Source organism: Thermothelomyces thermophilus, chromosome 1 (assembly GCF_000226095.1).
Source record: "Thermothelomyces thermophilus ATCC 42464 chromosome 1, complete sequence".
NCBI classification, from domain to species: Eukaryota; Fungi; Ascomycota; class Sordariomycetes; order Sordariales; family Chaetomiaceae; genus Thermothelomyces; species Thermothelomyces thermophilus.
In genome coordinates, this window is record NC_016472.1 from 2,456,602 (window position 1) to 2,477,041 (window position 20,440).

The following is a 20,440-nucleotide window of genomic DNA, read 5'->3' on the forward strand; positions in this document are numbered from 1 at the left end:
TTAGCATATTCGACATCAGGAAATAGACAGTTATTTGAGGGCGGAACAGAAGATGTCCATGCTGCTTGACCGCACATAAATAATCTTGGAAAGCTGACTACAACTTAAGATAGACCACCTACAGATGCCCAAGTTAAGTGACAGCCGTTCTATCACCGGTTGTTGGACCAAGTCTAGTTGGTCTTAGTTGTCATGGCTGATCGTTTCGCTGGCGATATGAAAACAAGATTAAGCAGAGCGCGATTCAATTGTGCCATCAATTGCCCACTTGGAGAGCTTAAGCGTTCCTCGGATACGTCGTGTCGCTTGTCGCTCGTTCTGACCGTGTCGGTCAACATACTCAACCTCAACCCTTTCGTGTTCCAAGCGCCGCCGTACGGCTGGTCGCCCATGGTGAACGGCTTGATCAACATCCAGGGCTTTCTCGGCAACGTTATTGGCAGTTTATGCTGGGGGTGGGTCGGCTTGGCCAACGGAGATGCCAAGCTCTCGATGTTATCAAGCACGGATTCAACACTGAAAGTGGGGCCACTCATGCAAGGCTCAGTGCAGGGGTCAGCTGCTGCACTCACACTACTTTTCTCGCCAGCGAATGGAATGCGACCTCCACTCGCAAGGCTGTGACTACGATGGAGGGGCAACTTTTTGCCATACAATTCTTCCAGTTGAACACACCAACTTGTTTCACCTAACCGCTACAAACCCACAACTACTACGAACCCTGACGACATTTTCGAGACTGCGTTTGTTCCAGATCGACTTGATCCCAGATTGCAGCCGATACGATCCTTTCCCTCGTCCATTCACACGTTCTCTACTCCGTAGCCCATTTCCGTCCCGCAATCCCGCAATCCGGCGCCATGGCGAGCGACGGCAGGGCGGACGACCCCGTCAAGATCCAGATCCTCAAGGATGCTCTGTACGAGGAAATGAGGCAACATGGTTCCGAATCACGCCCTTTCTCACAAAAAGACCTCCTCGACCTGAACATCATCCCCAATGGCAACCTCGAGCTCCTCCTCCAGGTCGTACAACGGCTATGCGACGACAAGCTCTTGGTCGGTATAACAAACCATCATGCTGGGATGGCATGGAGGTGGCGTAGCAGGGAGGAAGCAAAGAAGTAGGCTCCTTGTCCTCTTCTGTTCCCGCGACACATGGGCACCTCCGCTGACGGCCTTGAATCATAGGTACACGACCTTGCCCAACGACGAGACCGTCATGGTGTACTCGATAATCGACGAGGCCGGCGCCGACGGCATATGGAACCGGACGATCAAGAACAAGCTCAACATGCACGAGGCCGTTGTCAAGAACTGTATCAAGTTCCTCGAGTCCAAAGGCTACATTGCGAGCATGAAAAATGTCGAGCACCCGAACAAGAAGATGTACATCAAGGCCAACCTCCGCCCTTCCGAACGCGCGACCGGCGGACCGTGGTTCACAGAAGGCGAGCTCGACACGGCCTTCATCACCGAACTGGAGGGCATCGTGTTCGAGTACATCAAGACCAAGAGCGCATACCGGGGCTCTCAACCACTTCCGGGGGGCGCCGCAGGCGGCGGAACCACCAAGACCCCGAAGAAGGGTGCCGTCACCGCGGGCGAGACGACGACGACGACCACCACCACCACGGCCCGCGGCACAAAACGGTCCGCGACCGAGATCTCCACCGACGACGCCTCCGCGCCCTCGGGAAGAGGCGCCGGCGGCGCCGGCGGCACGCAGACCAAATCCCGCACCGTCTTCCTGCCCATGCCCGCCGGGTACAAGCACTACCCGACCGTGGCCGAGATCGCAAAGTTCATCCACGACACGGGCATCACCAACAACACGACCCTCGGCGAGGCCGACATCCAGCAGCTCGTCGACGTCCTGACCTACGACGGCCTGGTCGAGATGGTGCGCGTCGGCCGCCGCCGCGGCTACCGCGTCGCGCGCGCCGCCAAGCAGGACACGGTGCCCTTCCACAAGCGCCAGAAGGAGCGCGAGGCCGGCATCGGCCTCGACCGCCCCCTCGTCGTGGGCGCCGAGCCGCTCAGCAACGGCCTGACCGAGGCCCCCTGCGGCCGCTGTCCCGTCTTTGATCTGTGCGAGGAAGGAGGGCCGGTCAGCCCGAGTAACTGTGTGTACTTTCTGCAGTGGCTGGAGCTCGAAGATCTGCCCAAGGCGGCGGCGCCGCCGAATGTGGCCGTTCACCCATGAACAACCGGGCTTGGCTGCTGCAAGGGGAGGGGTGTGAGGCTGCTGCAAGGGAAGGAGGGGAGGGCCGGGAAGAGACCCCATTGGGGAAAAGACAAGGTAGGACGGTGCGAATTGACGAAGAGCCACGGTTGTTGATGCACAACATCCTTGATGATACATAGATTATATACCCTGTTTCTGACGTCCCGCAAAGGGCAAGCACCTTGGTTTGTAACTGTATTAGAAAACGAATTCATGCCAGCACGCTTCAGGTTGGCTCCTTTGATATCCAATTTCTATCCAAATTCTCCATGACCTGGGAAGTATCCAAAATGTCCGGCAAATGTGCTCGGGCGGTTCGAGGATAACGATCGATATCGGTACCTTGAAACCTTCCACCTCTTGCTGATGTTCAAGTTTCCTCTTGTGCGTAGAGACGCTTTACGCTTCCTCCTCCGGAAGCACGCCGCAGTCCACGATCTTGGGCTTATCCGCATCTAGTTTATTGTCGTGGGTAGCTTCGATGGCTTTGACGACCTTTTTCGACTCCTCGTCGAGGACCTCGCCGAAAACGACATGTTTGTCGTCAAGCCACGGAGTCACTACAGTGGTGATGAAGAACTGGGAGCCGTTACTGCAACATACGAGTGTCAGCTTGTTGTATCGTGGCTGGCTCGACAAGGGGCAAGTTTCCTTACGTGTTGCGGCCTGCGTTGGCCATGGAGAGCAAGTAAGGCTTGTAGTGCTTGATCTGGAAGTTCTCGTCGGGAAACCTCTCGCCATAGATAGACTTGCCACCGGTGCCCTGACAGACAGTTAGCTGCATAAGCTGGGCGCATCTGATTAGGCAAGCGTCCTCACATTGCCGCGAGTGAAGTCACCACCCTGAATCATGAAGTTGTTGACGACACGGTGGAAGGTTGAGCCCTTGTAACCGAAGCCCATCTCACCCGTGCACAGGGTCTTGAAGTTAAGGGCAGTCTTGGGAACGACATCGTCAAAAAGCTTCAATTTGATGCGGCCCCTGAAAGCTATTCACCCTGTTAGATGCTGCTATTCATTTTGCGCCACAGAACGCGTCCACTGTCAAATAATCGTCGTTCAACCGAAGACTGCTGAGACTCCTCGTATAGCACAATTATGTATGCAGCATCACTCCGAAAGAAACTCTGCCAAAGTTGACTCACGTGGTAGGGACGAGATCTTGCAAGTACTCACTCTGTTTGGGATCCGGAGTCGGCTCGTCTTTCTTGTCGTACACCCACTCAACGTCGAGGAACCTAGATGAGACGAGGTAAGCGGAGCTTCGGTGGCGGGATGGAGCCGTTGCTCACACTTTGGATTGAGCCATGTTGATAGATGATACAGAGAAGCCTCTAACAGATATTCTGAAGGGAGAAGGACGAGACGGAGAGCATGCCGAGGTGAATTGACCGGATAGGAGATTGCGAAGGAGGGAGGAAGGTCGGAGGAAAGAAGAGCCATGGCGGGGTAGGAGGGGTCGAAGCATTTTCCGCACTGAGAGCAAGTGGGTTAGTGTTTCCTTCAGCCAACCGGAAGACGGAACTGATGATGTGGGACGAGGAGGGTAGGCTTCTTGCGCTCCACGGGCAGCGAGGGGCTGCTGTCCGAAATCGAAACGATCAGTGCTGCCAAGTGGGATGGTTCCTGGCGGACTCAGAACCCCTGTCCGAAGGAAGTGCAGCCAGATCGCCCCGCCATTGCGTCTCTGGACGGCGAAGCCAAGCCGAGCTGACGAAGAGCGGTTGCGATTAAGACAGCCAAAGGAGAATGGACGAGCGCCCGGGACCGCACAGCTCTCCGATTTCGACTATCACGGAGCAGCGAGCCCCAAACAGCCAGGGACCTCGGAGAGTGTATCCCACGTAGGTTGAACGGTTGGTAGAACCCGTGCCGGAGCTCTGGGCTTGCATGATATAGCGGGGACCGGTTGCGGTCTCCTAGTCGGCGCTGTGAAGCTCGCTGGAAACTCATCGAGGGGTGACATTCATCCATGCAATGGTGTAGATGAAGGGGAGACGAGCGATCTGGGGAGCATCACCACTAGGCAATGATTGGCCCGGGAGGGACCAGGAACATCCTCAAAAGCAGCTGTGGTTGAAGGTCGCTCTGCTAAAGAGCTGAGCTCAAACCGGACAACAGGGCGCAGATATCAACCGTCGTGGAAAACGCGGAAGGAGAGACGCACCGTTTTAGGACGATGTCCTTGGAATTAATAATGGTACAAGTTAATAGTATACACGCCAACTATATGACGGTCGATGAACTGGCGGAATTCTTGACGACCAGCAACGTATGGCCAAATTTTGTCCTCCCAGCTTTTGTCCCGAGCTCAAGGTTCCAAAGCACGGGCCGTCCCCTATCGTGCCTGGGAGATGAGGCAGCTCACCGTAGTTACGTAATCCGAAAATTCTCCACCTTTTCGGACTCCGGGGTCTTGGCCATCTGCGGAATCGCCAGGGTCACATTTGCCGCCCGTGCCAGCATGCCAGCGCTGCTGCCCATCCTCCAACGCAAGTCATCAGTTAACGCAGCCGATTAAGCACCTGACGCACGCCAGATCAGGCCCGCGCAAGCACATTGCTGGCCTCTATAGAGCGCCTCTACACATTTCCGTCCAGTTGTGCGGGATTCTACCATCACAGTCTCCCCGATGGATTTGAACAGCTTAAAAAAGCAGGTGTCAAACCTGACCCTGTACGATATCAAAGCTGGGGTGCGGAAGGTGCAAAATGGTAGGTTGATATGCGCTACAAAGGGCGACCTCAGAGTCTGGTAGGGTTGCTTCATGCTGACTTGATGGATAGCCGTCATGAACTACACCGAAATGGAGGCAAAGGTGCGTGGTTTGCCGAGGCTATTAATTGGCGACACTGACGGTTGAATTCTACGTGTCAGGTTCGCGAAGCCACAAACAATGAACCATGGGGCGCATCCTCTACGCAGATGCAAGAGATCGCCGACGGCACTTTCAACTAGTACGTAGTTTTCCCTCAAGACTTGCTGTGGTTCGGTCCGTCTGATAACCAGTGCTTCAGCCAGACTCTGAACGAAATCATGCCCATGATTTACCGACGTTTTACGGAAAAGTCAGCAGAAGAATGGCGCCAAATCTATAAGGCACTTCAATTGCTGGAATACCTCATCAAGCACGGCTCCGAACGGGTTGTTGACGATGCTCGATCCCATATCTCGTTGCTCAAGATGCTGCGCCAGTTCCACTACATTGACCAGAACGGCAAGGACCAAGGCGTCAATATCCGACACCGTGCCAACGAGTTGGCCAAACTTCTCAGTGACGTTGACCTCATTCGAGCTGAGCGCAAGAAGGCACGCGCAAACAAGGGCAAATTCACAAGCATGCAAGGCGGCAGTGGCTTTGGTAGCTCAAGCCGTTATGGCGGCTTTGGAAGTGACACTGGTTATGGAGGTGGCAGCAGCTCGACATACGGCGGATATTCCGGCGGCGTCTATGGTGACGGGGGCGGCTTCGGGGGGCAATCTGACGAGTACCGCACATCGCAGTCGCGGGCGGACAAGTTTGAAGAATACGACGAGTTTGATGAAGCAGAACGGCCTGCTGCATCGGCGAATCGGGTGACGCGGGACACAACTGAGCGGGCCGGTGTCAAGCGAACGACGGATCAGCCGAAAAAGAAAGAGCCTGAGGTGGATCTATTCAGTTTCGATGAGCCAGCCGCTCCGGCTGAACCGGCGCCAGCCAAATCATCCGGACTGGCATCCCTGGATAGCGGCGCCGCTGACGATGACGAGTTTGACGACTTCCAATCGGCGACTCCCGCTGCGCAGACAGCCGCGCCCCCAGCATCGCAAACTGCGGCTCTCCCGCCGCCGATCACGACATCTGTATCCAGCATGCCACTAGCGGCACCAAAGCCTGTGTCTGCACCCCAGCAAGCAAACCTGAGCGGTATGGTTGCCATGTCGTCTATTTCCCCTCCACCAAGCTCCTCCGCCAGCCCGGCCGCCAATGTTTCGGCCTTCTCCACGCCCCTCGCCCCTAGCACGCTCTCTCCCGCCGCGCAGGCACCCAAGCCTACTGGATATCAGGCATCTGCCCCGAATTATTTCACCTCGGTGCCAGCACCTAGCTCTTCATCATCCGTTGGGACCAAGCCTTCTAGTGGTCCTGGGGCTTCCAAGTCAGCCGCCGGGGGCGACGCGTTTGGTGCCCTTTGGTCGCAAGCAAGCTCTGGTATAAAGAAGAATACACAGGCCGGCCCGGGTCCAGCCTTGGGCCAGCTCGCGAAGGAGAAGAGCAATGCCGGTATCTGGGGCGCCCCCGCACCGTCCGCACCGAGCAGCGGCTCCACCGGTAGCAAGCCGGTTGGCAATGGACTTGATGACCTGCTCGGCTAGTTTTGAGCATGTTCTATCTCAGCTGCAGAGTATTTGTGTCCCATTCTCTAGTTTGTGAGAAATTTAGATCGGCTTTGGAGGAAAGAGAAAATTTGGGGGTTCGATCTGCCAGGACTGTGGCCCTGGGGCGGCGGCGCCAGAGAGTGACGTTATTGTCAAACGGTCTTTGTGAGTCCTAACGCTCCGGCCACCCTGGCCTGCTGTGGTCTTCTATCTTGGTAAAGACCTGCCGTGCCGCAAAGCCGGTGTAGACCCATCCACCACGCCACAATCACACAGCAAAAACACGGTGTAGCCCTAGCACGCTTTTCCGTGTTAACTAGTCACGGTTTGTAACATTCTTACTCGCAATCTTCTGAACAGTCTCGTGGCAAACACATGGCCTCCCTTGATCGCTGGCTGGTCGCGCTCGGTATCACTTGGTCGCCTGCCCTGTCTTCCATCCTTCGCTTCCCCACCAAACCGGCCGGAAACTCGGGCCTCTCCGGGTTTCGGATTGAACCTGACCTGATGGCCGGACCCGGAGCCCGAGACGCGCCAGAAACGGAATATTGGTGTCCCAGAAGCGATGTACTATAGCAACATGACCGGTTAACGTCAAGATGTTCCGTAGCTTCTGCGTCAATCCCTCTTTCGTTGCGTATGATCTTCATGGCCGCCGGCTTCGTCCTACCGGTCACCATGTGTTAACACTTCACCTTAGTTTCGCGCATGTGGCGCTTTTAGTTGTGCTGTGTCGGATCTTCAATTGATTATAGTTTGACCTCCATAGCTATCGCCTCCTTGGGGCCTTTTCTTCTGAACCCTCCCAGCCATCATCGGTTTCTCTTCAACCAAAACCAAAGCACGTTTTGGACTTATCCCAGAGCAACCGGAGACGGACAACAGGTCCCATTCAGCATGCAGTACGTGGCACACGACACCTTTTCTCTTCGCCCGAAAGGCATCTACGCCTATGCTTTCCTCGTCTGTCGCATTGCACGTAAGTCTGGTGGTGTCTTCGGGGCCCCTTGACCCCTCGTGAAGAGGAGAACGCATGCTGATAATTTCTCGCAGAGATTATCTGTCTCGCCATCTCCGCCGGTTTATCAGGCAGTATGTCAACTTCTATCCGTCGATGATTCTATGCAGAAAACAGAAAGAAAACGACTGACAACAAGGGGTAAAGACTTACTTTCAATCACCTCCCGCGGACATCAAACTGCGCCGGCGAATCTGATTGTTGTTATCATCCTCGTAAGTCCCCACTCCGTCTTTTTTACCTTTACTGCTGGGGAGAAGTAGCTGATAGAGACCGAATTGGGGATGTTATTAGACGGGCATAGCGCTAGTATGGGTGCTCGTTTCATCGACCGGTTACTCCACGCGATACCTTCCCTACCCAAAAACACTGTCCCTTGACTTGTTGTTCCTTATTCCGTTTGTGACCATGGCTGCCATTCTCGGGCTGCCGATGGCCGAGGCAAACTGCGCGGTTGTGGCGCGGAACGGTAGATTTGAGATCACCGCGCCCCATGGAAGCTCGGTCGGGAAAGTTTCCTTTCCCTCAGACGGGAGGGCTTCTTGCACCAAGCTTTTTGCGGTCTGGGTGCTATTGGTTGTGATATCCGCATTATTTACCATTAGTGCCTTATCGGTTGGGTTTCTGCATCTCGGGAAGAAACAGTCAGAGAAGGAAAATTTTCCAGGCAGAATCGAGCCGGGTGAAGGGAGCAATCGCGCGGGATATGCTCAGGGAATGAGCGAGCCTCACGGGGGACGCTTCAACCCAGCGTCAAGTGCTCAGCCTGGTGGGTTTGAAGCCGGCGGAAACTACTCCTCAATCAGACCTAGCGTCAGCGAGGATCGGCTCGACCTCAACAGACCGGTCACGGTAGCCCCGGATGGGCCCGCATATGCGGGCACAGGAGGGTACGGTGATAATGGGGAGTCACTTACTTTGCCCCCTCGAACGTACCGATCTCGGCGCATAGCCTAGGGACTCGGGGCGCCTGGTGAGAGAGGTGTGATTGAACCCCAGAGGGTACCAGCCATGGAACAGCAAGGGACGCAAAGCACGAGGATGAGCGGCGACCGGAGAAGAGCCCCGTTTGAGAACAGAGATGGTTGGATTCGAGCGGAACTCGCCGGAATGGGGCAAGCAAAGACGTCCTCTGCGGATGGTCGACTGCGGCGCGAACAGATATATTCCGGCGAAACGAAGTCCAGCACGGCGAGCAAACATAGCGCCATGCCCTTCGCATCGTTACGGTCCCAAGCCACCTCTTTCGGTAAGGCGCCCACAGGTAACCGGTTCGCTTCTGGAGACGAAGCCGTCGAAGGGAAAACTAACATTCTTCCTGGATCGTATTATCAAGACGAGAGCCGACGGAGTGACAGCGAACGACAATTGAGCGATGCCGAGCCGGTTGCTTTGAGATCGAGGCTCGCTGACCTCGAAGATGTGCCGGGGGTTCCTTTGAATGGATACGGTTTGCCCCGGTGCCTACGCGCTTCGTTGATTCCAAAGCCGTCGGCTCTTGGGGATAATGGGAAGTCGGGTAGGAAGAGAATGAACGAGAAGTCGGCGGAAAGTGGCTGGTGGGGAGCGCTGGCCAGCGTAATTTTCGAACCACAAGCGGAGTACAACCGGTCCAATGTATTGTAACGAGCGTGATAGAAGGGTAACGGCCAAAATGTGCACTCAGTATACATTAGTCGCACAAAGCTAGTGGAACTGGCACAGGGTGAGCAGTCGGCCAGGGCTCGTTCGTTTGGTGTGCCAACCGGGGAACTACCTTCTCCTGAAAGCATCCGGTATGACGCATATGGTATCACCTCGTCGAGCAGGCCGGGTATCGTCCTGTTTAACTCAGATCAACAAGGCTGGCCGGCCCAAGCAGTTGAGAGCGGCCGCAAGGTCCCAGCAATCCGGACTGATCTCGGCGCGGCGTTCCCAGACCCTCTCCATAATAGCAAGGCCCTCCCGGATGGTGCCAAAGACTTTGAACGGACCCATACCCGCTACTAGCTCTCGGAAAATCCGCTCTTGGTCTGGAGCTGCCAAGCACCCAGTGATGGTGAAAGGCCACACAAGCGTTCGGAGGCAATCAGGGCTCGGAAGACTAAGCATCATGTCAATGGTTAGGGTGACGGAGTTCCGGATCTCCGGGCTGGAGGGCTGCCATCCAGAAAGCACGACGTTCAGGTATGTGATGGCTGCCTGAGCCCAAATTCGGGTGTTCATGGCAGTACCATGCATCACCTGTGGCGAAAAGCTGCCGGCAAAATACTGCAGAAGATGTTGAGTTCCATCCGCGGATCCTCGCCCGCCTTGACTGATAGCAGCATCAAGAGTTTGCAGGGAGGCCTGAAGACGTTCCTCAATTGTTGAAGCGCGGCTGACAAGGTGAGTGATGGACAAGGACCCTGCCCGCTTCATCTCCTTCTTCCAAGCATCGAGGGCGGCAATCTCTCCAATGGAGAGAATGACCCAGTTTTCGATACCGATGAACTCATGAAGGTTAATGTGCGGTACCGTCCCTTCCTTCTCGCTTCCTGGCATGTGATTCCTGTCATTTTCCTCAAGCGTCGCCATTAAGTGCCGATGCCACTGTAGAAGGCGTGGGCGCTCCTGCAAGGCGGTGCTCCCGAGAGTATCGAGGAAGAGAAGCTGGGCAGTGAAGAAGCGCAGGATTGCCTGATCAGAACCCCAGGGGTGGTTCTTGGGAGTCCACGTGAAGGGCTTCGAGCCGAGCTGGAGGAGCACCATCATGAAGCAATGACGGCCGGCCTCTGTTACAGCGTGATGCTTCATCATCTCGTTGAAGAGTTCGGCCGCAGCGTTCAGATGCATGGCCCAGTTGCCGGGTTTTGCAATAGCAACTTCACACGTCATGAGCTGGATGATACTTGCCATCACACGGTTCGCTTCGGCCAGTTTTCCTTTCACGCCGCGGGTAACGATGTCTCGCATCTCTCGTTGCAGCCACTGGAGAGCCAACCCTTGCTGCTTGTGGAGAGCTTCCAGGTTTTGCGTATGGCACTGATGAGACGCGTCTTGGATGTGCCCAAGGATGATGCCGTAAAAATAGTTGGCCAGGCTAAGGGCGGAGTGGAATAGGGCTTTGTTCTTGACGAGAAGGACCAAAAGCCATCCCCGCCCTACATCTGCAAAGGATGGCCGATAGTACGGAAACAAGAATGGGAAGACATAATCCAGGTACATCATGGTCGAGTGCGCCTCCTCCTCCTTGGACAAACTCTCTTTCGACTCGTCGCACTGCGGACTGGGACTGTCCGAGTGCTCATCGGGGGACGGAATGGACAACGAGGAATCAGTTGAACCGCTGTCGAATCCAGTTCTCGGCGTGGAATCTTCAGATATGGAGCGCGAGGCTGAAGTTGAAGAGACATTCGCACCGAGAGCTGGGGGGACGGCATTGATCAGGTCTTTCGGTGCGGTGGTATCGCTTTCGTCGGTGAGAGAGGCATCAAGCGACTCGAGCCTGATCTCGAGACCTTGAAGGTATCGTCGCTCGCGCCGATGAGCAGCCTTGCGCTTGACCTCTCTTTTTAGCCAGTCGGCTTTTTGCTTCTGTTTTTCGCCGCCGTCCATCCATTCTGGCTTGTCGTCGCTGTACAAACAATCGATCTCGAGTGCTACACAACCCTTGCAGATCGGGCGTGCTTCGTCACATTTTTTGCGCCGAAGACGGCACGTCCAGCAGCCGCCAGCACTTCGTGATTTTGTCGCCACGGGATGCATGTCCTCAAAGTAGGTGATAATGGAGTGGCATGTGAGGTTTGGCGTCGGATTGTGGTTGCGCGAGGATCCGCTGAATGGAGTAAAGGCGGTGTCAATCGGCCGATTTGTCAGCGGCACAGCAGCCGAAATTCGTGTGTACTTGAGTACTGAAATACAGGTCGGATCAGGTAACATTACAGAGCCGTACAGTACCACTCCAGCAGCTGACACGCATTGACGGATATACATAAGAACATGCTGAAGAACGTGTAAAAGCCTACAAACAAAATCCAGAATAATACGGAACCTCGCCTGCCTTTAAGACAAAGATTATCGTTTCTCATACTTGTATAAGGAGAGCATTTACCGACCACCTCACTGCCCACACGGTCGCGCGCTCATGCCATCAAGATGTCTTGGCATCCGCCGCACGATAAGCCCACAACTCCTGTGGCTGGCCGGCAGCATCACACGAGGTGAACCTCCACCACCCAGAGTGCCAGGCTCCGGCGAGGTTGATAAGCCCCCATTTGATGGGCGCCGGCATGGGTGGCCAATTTGCCCACATGCCGTCCTCAACAGTACGGTCAAGATTGAGCAGGAAGAAGGGAACGACATCAGTGACGCCCGCCTTGGTCACTGTGCTCTTGCCCCATGCCTTAAACGTGGCCGCAGCGGCGTCATTCTCGGGTGTGCCCTGCTTGGGCGCGTTCGGGTGGTCAGCAAGCTTGGAGATGGTTGTGATCTCGTTGTGGAAGTGATGCTCGAAAGGTTGCTGGAAGGACTTCATGATTTGCAGCAACTCGTCGCCAGAAAAATCGGAGGGGGCCTTGAGACCGGTGAGGTACTTCTCAAAATCGGCGACGCCGGGAAGGAACGACTCTACGATTACCCAGTCATCATCAGCCTTCAATCAGGTGGAAACTTTAAACAGCCCGTTCAGGTCAACTAACCATGCTCCTTGTGCGTTTCCTCAAAGATTGTTTTGTCCTTGAGAAGCTCCTCGATCTTCGGAAACAACGTAACTTCCTCGTCATCATGGTGCGACTTGACGAATTTGAACCAGGTCAGGCAGTAACCGACGAAATCGGCCTTGTCCTTGTCGGCAACAAGAGGGGCCTGATGGTAGATAGAATTATAGCCGCGGAAGATCGAATTATCTAGGTTGCCATTAGTCAACTTTCTGCTATGTCCGAATCTTTGCTCATGACTCGAAAAATCCATCGACTCGTAGATCTGGAGCAATGGATGGTTTCCAATGTTGCCAAGCGGATCAGGGCTGACATACGCAGCAAGGACATGTGTGTTGCTCCTGACGTAAAGATATCGGTCTGTGAATGTATAGAAGAACCCGATCAGCCACGGTATACACAATTGAACGGTAATTCCTCGTCGGAGTGCTGGTACCTTTTTAGTCAGGAACTGAGGAGTGGTGATGAGCTTCAACGGCCCATCGGCCCACTGCTTCGAGGGCGCGACTGAAGACATCATGAACGGTGCGCGGGTGAGGATAAACCCCAGCACTGTAACCAGAATAGAGATAGTTAGCCTCGTTGTGAAGATGGCCATGGCAAGATGCAAGACAGTTCCGACCTGCCCAAGCTCTCAACGAGGTGTCGTATGACAAGAGGTACGGAATATGGATTACTCGGAGGTGCGGCTTGGGTCGGAGTGGGACCAGATCGTCCTACGAGCAACCTGCCGGGGAGAGCGGAAGTGGGGTCGGGCTTTATGAATTACTCGCAGCCCATTGGCCATCCTGCGTCCAGGGCCCAACGTTCGAGAACTTCGGGAAGGCGCAGAAGGCGCCTCAGGCGCATCCCAGTTTGCTCACAAGCCCTCACACTGTGTTCACCAGTTCCGCCTCTGGCGTGTGGGCAAAACGACTCGGACTCAATACCGAGCATGAATGGGTTGATGCCAGCGTTCCCTCCCAACATGCCACACTGATCATCACCGAACAAACATACCATCAAATATATGTCATGAGTATCTGGAATCGTTTTGTTTGCGGTTTCAATAATTACTCAATATCACTGGGCGCTGCCACCACGTGGCGGCAAATTCAAACATTCACCCATTCCAGCCTTACGGGCAGATTGCCCGTCTCGCCCGAGGGCTACGAAGTATTGGATCGAGGAATTCCAGCCCTTATGGGGAGCATGGAGCTGGTGCGGGGTGAACACTACTTAGTGTATGTGCTCCGTTGTGCATACATACCGGATCCGCCCGCTCTCCGGTGACTCAAGCGGGGTCCAACCCCTGCGTGCGCCGGTCAAGGCAAGTATTTCTCTGGCAAGGCTCTCTTGCGTTTGGCTCAACCCGGTTCTTCCTCACTAAAGAAAGAGAAACAATTACTTGCTTCAGAAGGCTTCGAGGGAGTGTGTGAGGTAACAATGAAGTCGAAACGCGTTTTCCGGGTCCGCGAAGCGACACCTGCCGATCTCGAAGCGATTATAGACGTTTACTTTTCAGCCTTCGAAGATAATGTCATGAATCAGCTGATGTACCCACGGGGGGTCACACCTACCTGTAGGAACAAGTTTGGCTCAAGAATTCTCCCACAACGCCCCGCCGATAACGATGTCAAGCACGCTGGGGGAAAGACAGAAACCTTGGTCTGTGTTGCCGAAACCTTCCCAGATAGCGAATTAACTGATGGCGCGGGAGATATCGTCGCATTCGCTAAGTGGCAGCTGCAGCGTGAACCACTCTCTGAAGAAGAGTGGAAAAGCGAGGAATTCAAAGCGACGACTGAAGTATGGGGCGAAGACTGCGATCTTTCTGTTGTGGACGCCTTCATAGGCGGGATGAAGCGGGTTCAGCGGGACAATGCCAAAGGAGAAGCGGCCCTCTGTGAGTTTATGAATATTTTTGGGTGATTGCCACGCCGGCTTTCGCTGACTTCGAAGCTAGATCTTAGTCTCCTTGCCTGCACTCCTGCTTTCCAACGCCGTGGGGCTGGGTCGGCTCTTGTGGAGTGGGGTGTCAACATTGCCGACCACCTTGGGCTTCCAAGCCGGCTCGAGGCTTCTCCTGCCGGCTACGGTCTTTATAAGAAGTTTGGCTACGAGGATATGGCTGTCTTCGACTTTCAGGTCACGAAGACTTGGGGCCGAGCCAAGCCGGCCGGCAGCGACTGGGGGGAGAACAATGCCGTTGACCTCGCCGGCCCAGTCCCCACTGGAGCTCAGCGCAACGTGATTATGAGGCGACCACCGGGAACGGCTACGGTCTAAGCCGCAGGATAGCCGCAAGAGGCCAGGGACAGAGGCCACGACAAGCGGTCAATTAACTCTTTTATTTTTCGCAATTCCCATGCACTGTGATATAGTTCGTTCGTCTGCGGACGCGTTTGTCATGTATGGTTAGATAAGCCCTGTGGATCCTGGCAAACGGACTGGCAAACGGAGGGTCCTTTGTTCTACCCTCTATTTATACAGAGCCACACAGGGCCAGCAAACGTAGGAAGAAGACATCGCACTTTTGAACTATTTACAACTTACCAACTTTCTTCCATCAATTGGAACCATCTTCCATCTATTGGAAACCATCTTCTATCACACTGTTTCTCTCCTGCGCCCCTAAAGCCTAACCCCCGGTCTGTTTGACCTGCAGTGTGACCCCCATCGACGATTTCATTGGCGACCGAGCCGCCGTTCGTTTGCGCCCCGTCACAACGCTAGGCAACATGGCTGCCTCCGCAGCCCAAAAGGCAGCAACAGCCCCAGCAGATCGCCAAACTCACCAGGAGCGTCGACCGTCTGGTACAATCAACCTGAGCCGCTTGCCAAGTCGGTGCGAAAGCGGTCATGGTCCCTCACACCGCATCATGGATCCCGTCAGCGCTGCAGCTAACATAATAGCTATTATCCACGCCGCTAATAAGGTGGTTGTCCTCTGCAAACGGTTCTTGGAAGTGGTGCGAGATGCCCCTGGCGACCTTCGTTTGATCCTTGTCGAGGTCTCGACGCTGAAAGCCGTTCTGGACGATTTGCACTTCCTCGTCTCATGTAACCATCTTCCATCGACACTCAATACTCTTTTGCGCGACCACGGCCCAATCGAGGGATGTCGTAAAGTCATATCAGAACTCGAGAGCCTTCTGCCGCCCGAATCTCTGCTCGCCACGGACTCCAAGACAAAGGCCATCTTGACTGCTTTGAGCTGGCTTACGAAGGAGTCTCGAGCGAAAACGCTTATAGACGAGTTGCGGGAATACAAGATTACTATATCCTTAGCCCTGACTACCGACTCCTCGTAAGTGCCGTTCTCACAGCTATCCCGGAATGTAAACTGCTCTAACGAAAATGCACCTCTAGTTTGGATATCAAAGAGACAAAGCAAAACACAGAGAAGATCTTTGCAGCACTCAATGGCAAGTATACCGTGTAACAAAATTGCATCGGGCCGTTTCTTTGGCTAACATACCTTCCGAGCAGATGTACAAGAACGTCAGGTTTACAGCTGGCTATACGGCACGGACCCATCCGACATTCATGAAAGGTCCCGCAAAGTATACGAACCTGGGACGGGGGAGTGGTTATTCCGCTCTCCTGAGTGGGAGGAATGGCTCAACGGGAAATCCCGTTGTCTTTGGGTCCATGGGATTCCCGGCGCCGGCAAAACCGTCTTCGCTTCTCGCTTGATAGAGGAGGTCAGGTGGCGCTGTGATCTTCGCGGGCCAAGCTACGCCTGCGCATACTATTATTGCTACTTTGGGCATAGCCAGGACGAGACAGTACCATTGCTCAGATGGGTTCTGCTCGAGCTATGCCGCAGATTCGGCCGAGTCCCGGTGGCTGTCTTTGATCTGTACAGACATGGCGGCAACCCCACTGTTCGCGGCCTACTCCAAGCTCTTGAGCAGGCTGTCCAGGCATTCGACAAGGTGTACATCTTTATTGACGCCGTGGACGAAAGTTTGGAAAGAGAAAATCTGCTTAGAGTCTTGCAAATCTTGGCCACTGAAACCCGGTTCGAGAACCTTCGTGTCTTAGTTACGAGCCGCGAGTACATGGATATCGAAGACACTCTGCTGGCAATATCCACGCCTATATCGATGAGAAATTATCTTGTCGACAAGGACATCGCGCTCTACATCCGATCCAAACTTAACAGTCATCCTCGATTCCAGCGGTGGCCGGAACAGTCTCGGGAGCAGGCCTTCCAGGCAATCAGATCGAAAGCAAATGGAATGTAAGTGTAAATCCCCCTTTCCCCAGACTTCCTCAACTCGCGCGACTTTATCGCGAATATTTGAGTGAGGGTGACTCGTAATAACCAGTGCCAATCAGGTTCCGATGGGTGGTGTGTCAAATCGATGCACTACAACGCCTCAAACCAGAGAAGCGCATCATTGAAACTGCATTAGCCAACCTACCCAGGAACCTGGATGAGACCTACGAGCGCGTTTTTCTGCAAATCCCCGAGGAGGCTCGTTCTTTTGTCCGACATGTTTTCCAGTGGATGAGTAGCCACTTGACCATCCACCAAGCCATTCCCGATGTCCAGCCCATACAAACTGTCAATTTCTCCCCCATCTACATTCCGATGTTGGCAAGTATCTTGCTCGACATCCTTTTCGCGGCGGTTAAAAAAAGTTTATCCGCGGACGAAACGTGCGACCCCGATTTCGTGGATAGCTACGCGTTCGATAAGGATCTTCTTCGCGACTACTGTGGCTGCTTGGTTACGGTGACGAAACACCCTATAAAAGATCATACCGCAGTTGTGGAGACTTGCACTGTGTCTTTTGCACACTACACAGTACTCGAATTCCTAGAGTCGCCACGAATACGCCGAGGGCCTTCCGCAGACTTTGCTCTCGACCGGCAACAAGTGTTAACCGAGCACATCAAGACACTCATTCTTGGAGCAGTCAAGTCTGCAGACCGATGGAGCCAGGATTGGCCTGAGAAACGTAGTCCCGAATTCTACGGCGATTTCGACCGGTATTGCGTACATTCAGCCGTCTTGCTGCTCCACTGGCATGCCAAAGCACTACACTCCTTGCCGACACTGAGCTGGCTGCCTCCTGCAACACAGCTCCTGGAAACGCGCGTGCCAACCCCTCTGGGGAGCTATTTCTGGTTCAACGAGAACGTTCTTATGGATCTGGAGAACCCGTTGGCGCCATCCGTTGGCGCGTTCCGCGCAATTCAGAAACTCAGAATGCTCTCACCACCGCCCCAGCCGCATCTTGAGATGCTGGCACGCATGCTCCAGATGGATGAGAGAGGCTACCTTGCTCGATCGTTCCTAGCTAGTCTGGGACGGACCAGCGATGACTTCGCATGCCAAGTCGACCTGGAGTTTCAGCCCCGCGCGTGTTTCCTATCATCTCAAATCCCCACGAGTCGGGAGGACTGGCAGAGTCAGATGCTGAAGGTTGTCCGATTCCGGGGTTCCATGTTCGAATTTTACGCCCAATTGCCTACCATTGGCTTGGCGCATCAGGGGTTTTATGAGATGCTCGATTTTGCCGCGGGCCATTTCGATCCATCAACGATTTTGCTATTCGCCGTTGTAAACCACCAGCACAACGGTGAAGGCCCACAATGCTGGGGCTGCCATGTACTGACAAAACTGCTGCGACTCGGTGCCGAGGCAACGGCTCCAGGTTTCGCCGTCTGCGCGATGCAGATTGCAGCCACGCGCAGGGATATGGTAGCCATGAGCCTCCTGCTCGATGCAGGTTTTGATCCGAACGATGTCGGAGACCCTTGCGGCGATGTCGGCATACCTGAGAGAGGACCGATGCTCGTTTGGTGTCGAAATATTCGGGGAAGGAGTCCTCTAAACATTGTCAAGAATTATTCTTATTTAACGAGGCAGAGTCTAAACACTTGGTATGACGTGCAGGCTCAGAATTCACGACCGGTGCCGCGTCAAGAACGGAAACCAATCGATGGAGAGGTCGCCGCTCTCCTCCTCCGACACGGCGGAAAGGATTTCCAACTCTGCACAGATTAGGCTCTCTTTCCCTTTGCCCATGGGCAGGTTTGATGACTATTACCTAATTTATGTTCTTTCAAGACAGAGTTCGGGTCACGCAGAGGGCCCCAGAAAGCTTAGCTAGGAACAATGGCACTGAAAGTCAGACATCCCTCTTTCTGAATAATTAATCAATTTGCCAGGGAACATCGTTCCATTAATAACGAACTCGGACATGAAAATATGTCCATGAAGCCAGCTTACAAGTCCCCAGGACCTTGCGATGAGTGTTGTCTAGCGGACACGAAGAACATAGTCAGGTGGCGGATGAAAGGGGCTTGATATCAGTCCCGTTTCTGGGAGAGCCTGAGAGAGGAGCAACACGAACCTGCCTTCACACTCAAAAACTGAGACTGGCCTCCCTTCCAGGAATACCGCCTCTTTAACCAAATCAGCTCAGGCCTTATCAAAGATAGCTGCTTCAAGGGTCATTGAACGGCTCCGTCTTGAGGTGCTCGTATGCTCTTGCCGCACTGTTCAGGGGCCGGGCTCATCGCTACAGACAACAAGAGTCTCACCAGAATACCCGGCGCAAGTCTGGGACTGTAACTGAGGCCTTATACAGTAACCCTACTTAAGATATCCCTCTTGCCACCGAACCAACCCCGAGGCAACGGTTGACGAGCCTTGCGCTCGCGATACTTCAGTGTCTTCCTTTCATAGTTGGTGTCGAAAGATCTTGGTCACGACGGTCTTCCTTTCCGTAGTGTGTCAGTGTCATGTTCCGAACCCGTATGGTTTTCTTTAATCAAATTGCTCTCGGTTCCGAGACTGACGTCAATGGCGAAAAGAAGATGAAAATGCTGCGTTGCGCTGCTGAAAGTCAATTGAAGTGTATGCTCTCCATTGCCTGTCATCAGTTGGCTAAAAGGTACTTAGTTAGAGAGCCTATTTTGGAGTCCTGAACTGAGATTGAGTTAATGTCAGAATACATACGGCCTACTTAGGTGCAATTGCTGGAAGCAGCAATTGCGGCGTCGCTTTTGCAGTTTCGCAGTTAACCTGATAATTATTTAAGAACGTACCTTGCAGAAGGTAGTATAAGTCGGACCCCCCATCAATGGAACACCCCATCAATGGAACACACACCACGCCTACACCGCTTTTTCAACCTAACTACTTTAATCTACCATAACTTGCCTAACTTTTCTTCAAACCACTTCAAACTTCGTAGGTATATTTAACAGTCAAAGATGGCTTATACTGAAGAAGATTTACAGGATACAGTCACAAAATACCATAATACCTGCTGTTTAATTCGTAATATTAGCTAGGAATTCGGAATTCTAACTACTACCTTATTTAACCGTATTCGAGGCTATTAACCACGTTTAATTATAGCTAAACCGCATTAGTCTCTTAGTCACATATAGGAAGAATAGCTTACCTAATAGTATGACGAACCTAACTCAGACTTCTTCTAAAAGGGTTCAGACGAAGGTAGATTAAGCAGGACAAGCAGGCAGGTCGTCTAAGGGATTCGGTGAAGCTAAAGGGTTTACAATAACACTAGAGTTATCTCTCACAATAGTTAACGATGCTTGGTATAAGTACTATAACTATAAGAGAGGTTACTATCACTAGTAAACTCTCAGAGTCTACCGTAACGAGTGACTATCTACATGTATATATAATCCTAGTGATCATTCCTGATCACGGTGATCGTGAGTGATCGTATGGTAGTGATTACCCTGATCACTGGTGAGCGTAGTGATTACTATACTTCCTATGTTGTAATTAGTCCTTTTGTTCCTTTGACTTGATTGGCCTATTTGTGCTAATGGCTTAGGCAGTATCTGTATATATATTTCTGTAATATAATGCCCTCCCTCCGAGGCTTTTGACCTAAAAGCCTTCTTTAGGTTATCTTAAATAGCACTAATATCCTTTGCGTTCCTTGTATGTATTTTTCTCCTTAGCCCCTTGTTGCCCTTTGTACTGTCAATTATACTGTCTAACGTATATAGATCCCTAGTATCTATTTGTTATAAGCATTTAGCTTAGTTTATTTCCGATTACGGGTTTGTAGTGATAGCGTGTTCCTATTATATAGAGTATAATTAAGTGTGTAAAATGATTAAAAAATCTCGTCGTTATAAGGCTTATGTATACTAGGGTTGTACTTATAATAGT

At 53.2% G+C, this 20,440-nt stretch overlaps 7 protein-coding genes across 7 annotated transcripts; 4 read left to right on the forward strand and 3 right to left on the reverse strand.

Moving 5' to 3' along the window:
* Positions 1-627: 627 nt before the first annotated feature.
* On the forward strand, positions 628-2,343 carry MYCTH_2295366 (uncharacterized protein). The gene is made up of 2 exons (XM_003658885.1): positions 628-1,123; positions 1,191-2,343. The coding sequence occupies exons 1-2, from the start codon at positions 861-863 to the stop codon at positions 2,203-2,205; spliced, it is 1,278 nt and encodes a 425-aa protein (XP_003658933.1). The 5' UTR covers positions 628-860; the 3' UTR covers positions 2,206-2,343.
* Positions 2,344-2,350: 7 nt separating this feature from the next.
* On the reverse strand, positions 2,351-4,454 carry MYCTH_2313485 (uncharacterized protein). The gene is made up of 6 exons (XM_003658886.1): positions 4,394-4,454; positions 3,519-3,702; positions 3,403-3,464; positions 3,046-3,215; positions 2,883-2,989; positions 2,351-2,818 (listed from the first exon to the last, which is right to left on the reverse strand). Exons 2-6 carry the CDS (start codon positions 3,533-3,535, stop codon positions 2,626-2,628), a joined length of 549 nt encoding a protein of 182 aa, XP_003658934.1. The 5' UTR covers positions 3,536-3,702; positions 4,394-4,454; the 3' UTR covers positions 2,351-2,625.
* A 240-nt stretch (positions 4,455-4,694) lies between these two features.
* MYCTH_76367 (uncharacterized protein) lies at positions 4,695-6,978 on the forward strand. The gene is made up of 4 exons (XM_003658887.1): positions 4,695-4,940; positions 5,013-5,044; positions 5,104-5,183; positions 5,244-6,978. The coding sequence occupies exons 1-4, from the start codon at positions 4,859-4,861 to the stop codon at positions 6,583-6,585; spliced, it is 1,536 nt and encodes a 511-aa protein (XP_003658935.1). The 5' UTR covers positions 4,695-4,858; the 3' UTR covers positions 6,586-6,978.
* Positions 6,979-7,485: 507 nt separating this feature from the next.
* MYCTH_2114599 (uncharacterized protein) lies at positions 7,486-9,232 on the forward strand (the record flags this gene model as incomplete). The annotated part of the gene is made up of 5 exons (XM_003658888.1): positions 7,486-7,567; positions 7,642-7,680; positions 7,754-7,821; positions 7,901-8,496; positions 8,686-9,232. 5 exons carry the CDS (start codon positions 7,486-7,488, stop codon positions 9,230-9,232), a joined length of 1,332 nt encoding a protein of 443 aa, XP_003658936.1.
* Positions 9,233-9,436: 204 nt separating this feature from the next.
* Positions 9,437-11,332, reverse strand: MYCTH_44604 (uncharacterized protein; the record flags this gene model as incomplete). Its single annotated transcript, XM_003658889.1, has 1 exon — positions 9,437-11,332. One exon carries the CDS (start codon positions 11,330-11,332, stop codon positions 9,437-9,439), a length of 1,896 nt encoding a protein of 631 aa, XP_003658937.1.
* Positions 11,333-11,423: 91 nt separating this feature from the next.
* Positions 11,424-12,988, reverse strand: MYCTH_2295383 (uncharacterized protein). The gene is made up of 4 exons (XM_003658890.1): positions 12,719-12,988; positions 12,600-12,642; positions 12,265-12,471; positions 11,424-12,193 (listed from the first exon to the last, which is right to left on the reverse strand). Exons 1-4 carry the CDS (start codon positions 12,878-12,880, stop codon positions 11,718-11,720), a joined length of 888 nt encoding a protein of 295 aa, XP_003658938.1. The 5' UTR covers positions 12,881-12,988; the 3' UTR covers positions 11,424-11,717.
* Positions 12,989-13,707: 719 nt separating this feature from the next.
* On the forward strand, positions 13,708-18,286 carry MYCTH_2114610 (uncharacterized protein; the record flags this gene model as incomplete). Its single annotated transcript, XM_003658891.1, has 8 exons — positions 13,708-14,167; positions 14,228-14,544; positions 14,771-14,775; positions 14,930-15,200; positions 15,381-15,571; positions 15,634-15,689; positions 15,754-16,510; positions 16,609-18,286. 8 exons carry the CDS (start codon positions 13,708-13,710, stop codon positions 18,284-18,286), a joined length of 3,735 nt encoding a protein of 1,244 aa, XP_003658939.1.
* Between the last annotated feature and the right edge of the window lie 2,154 nt (positions 18,287-20,440).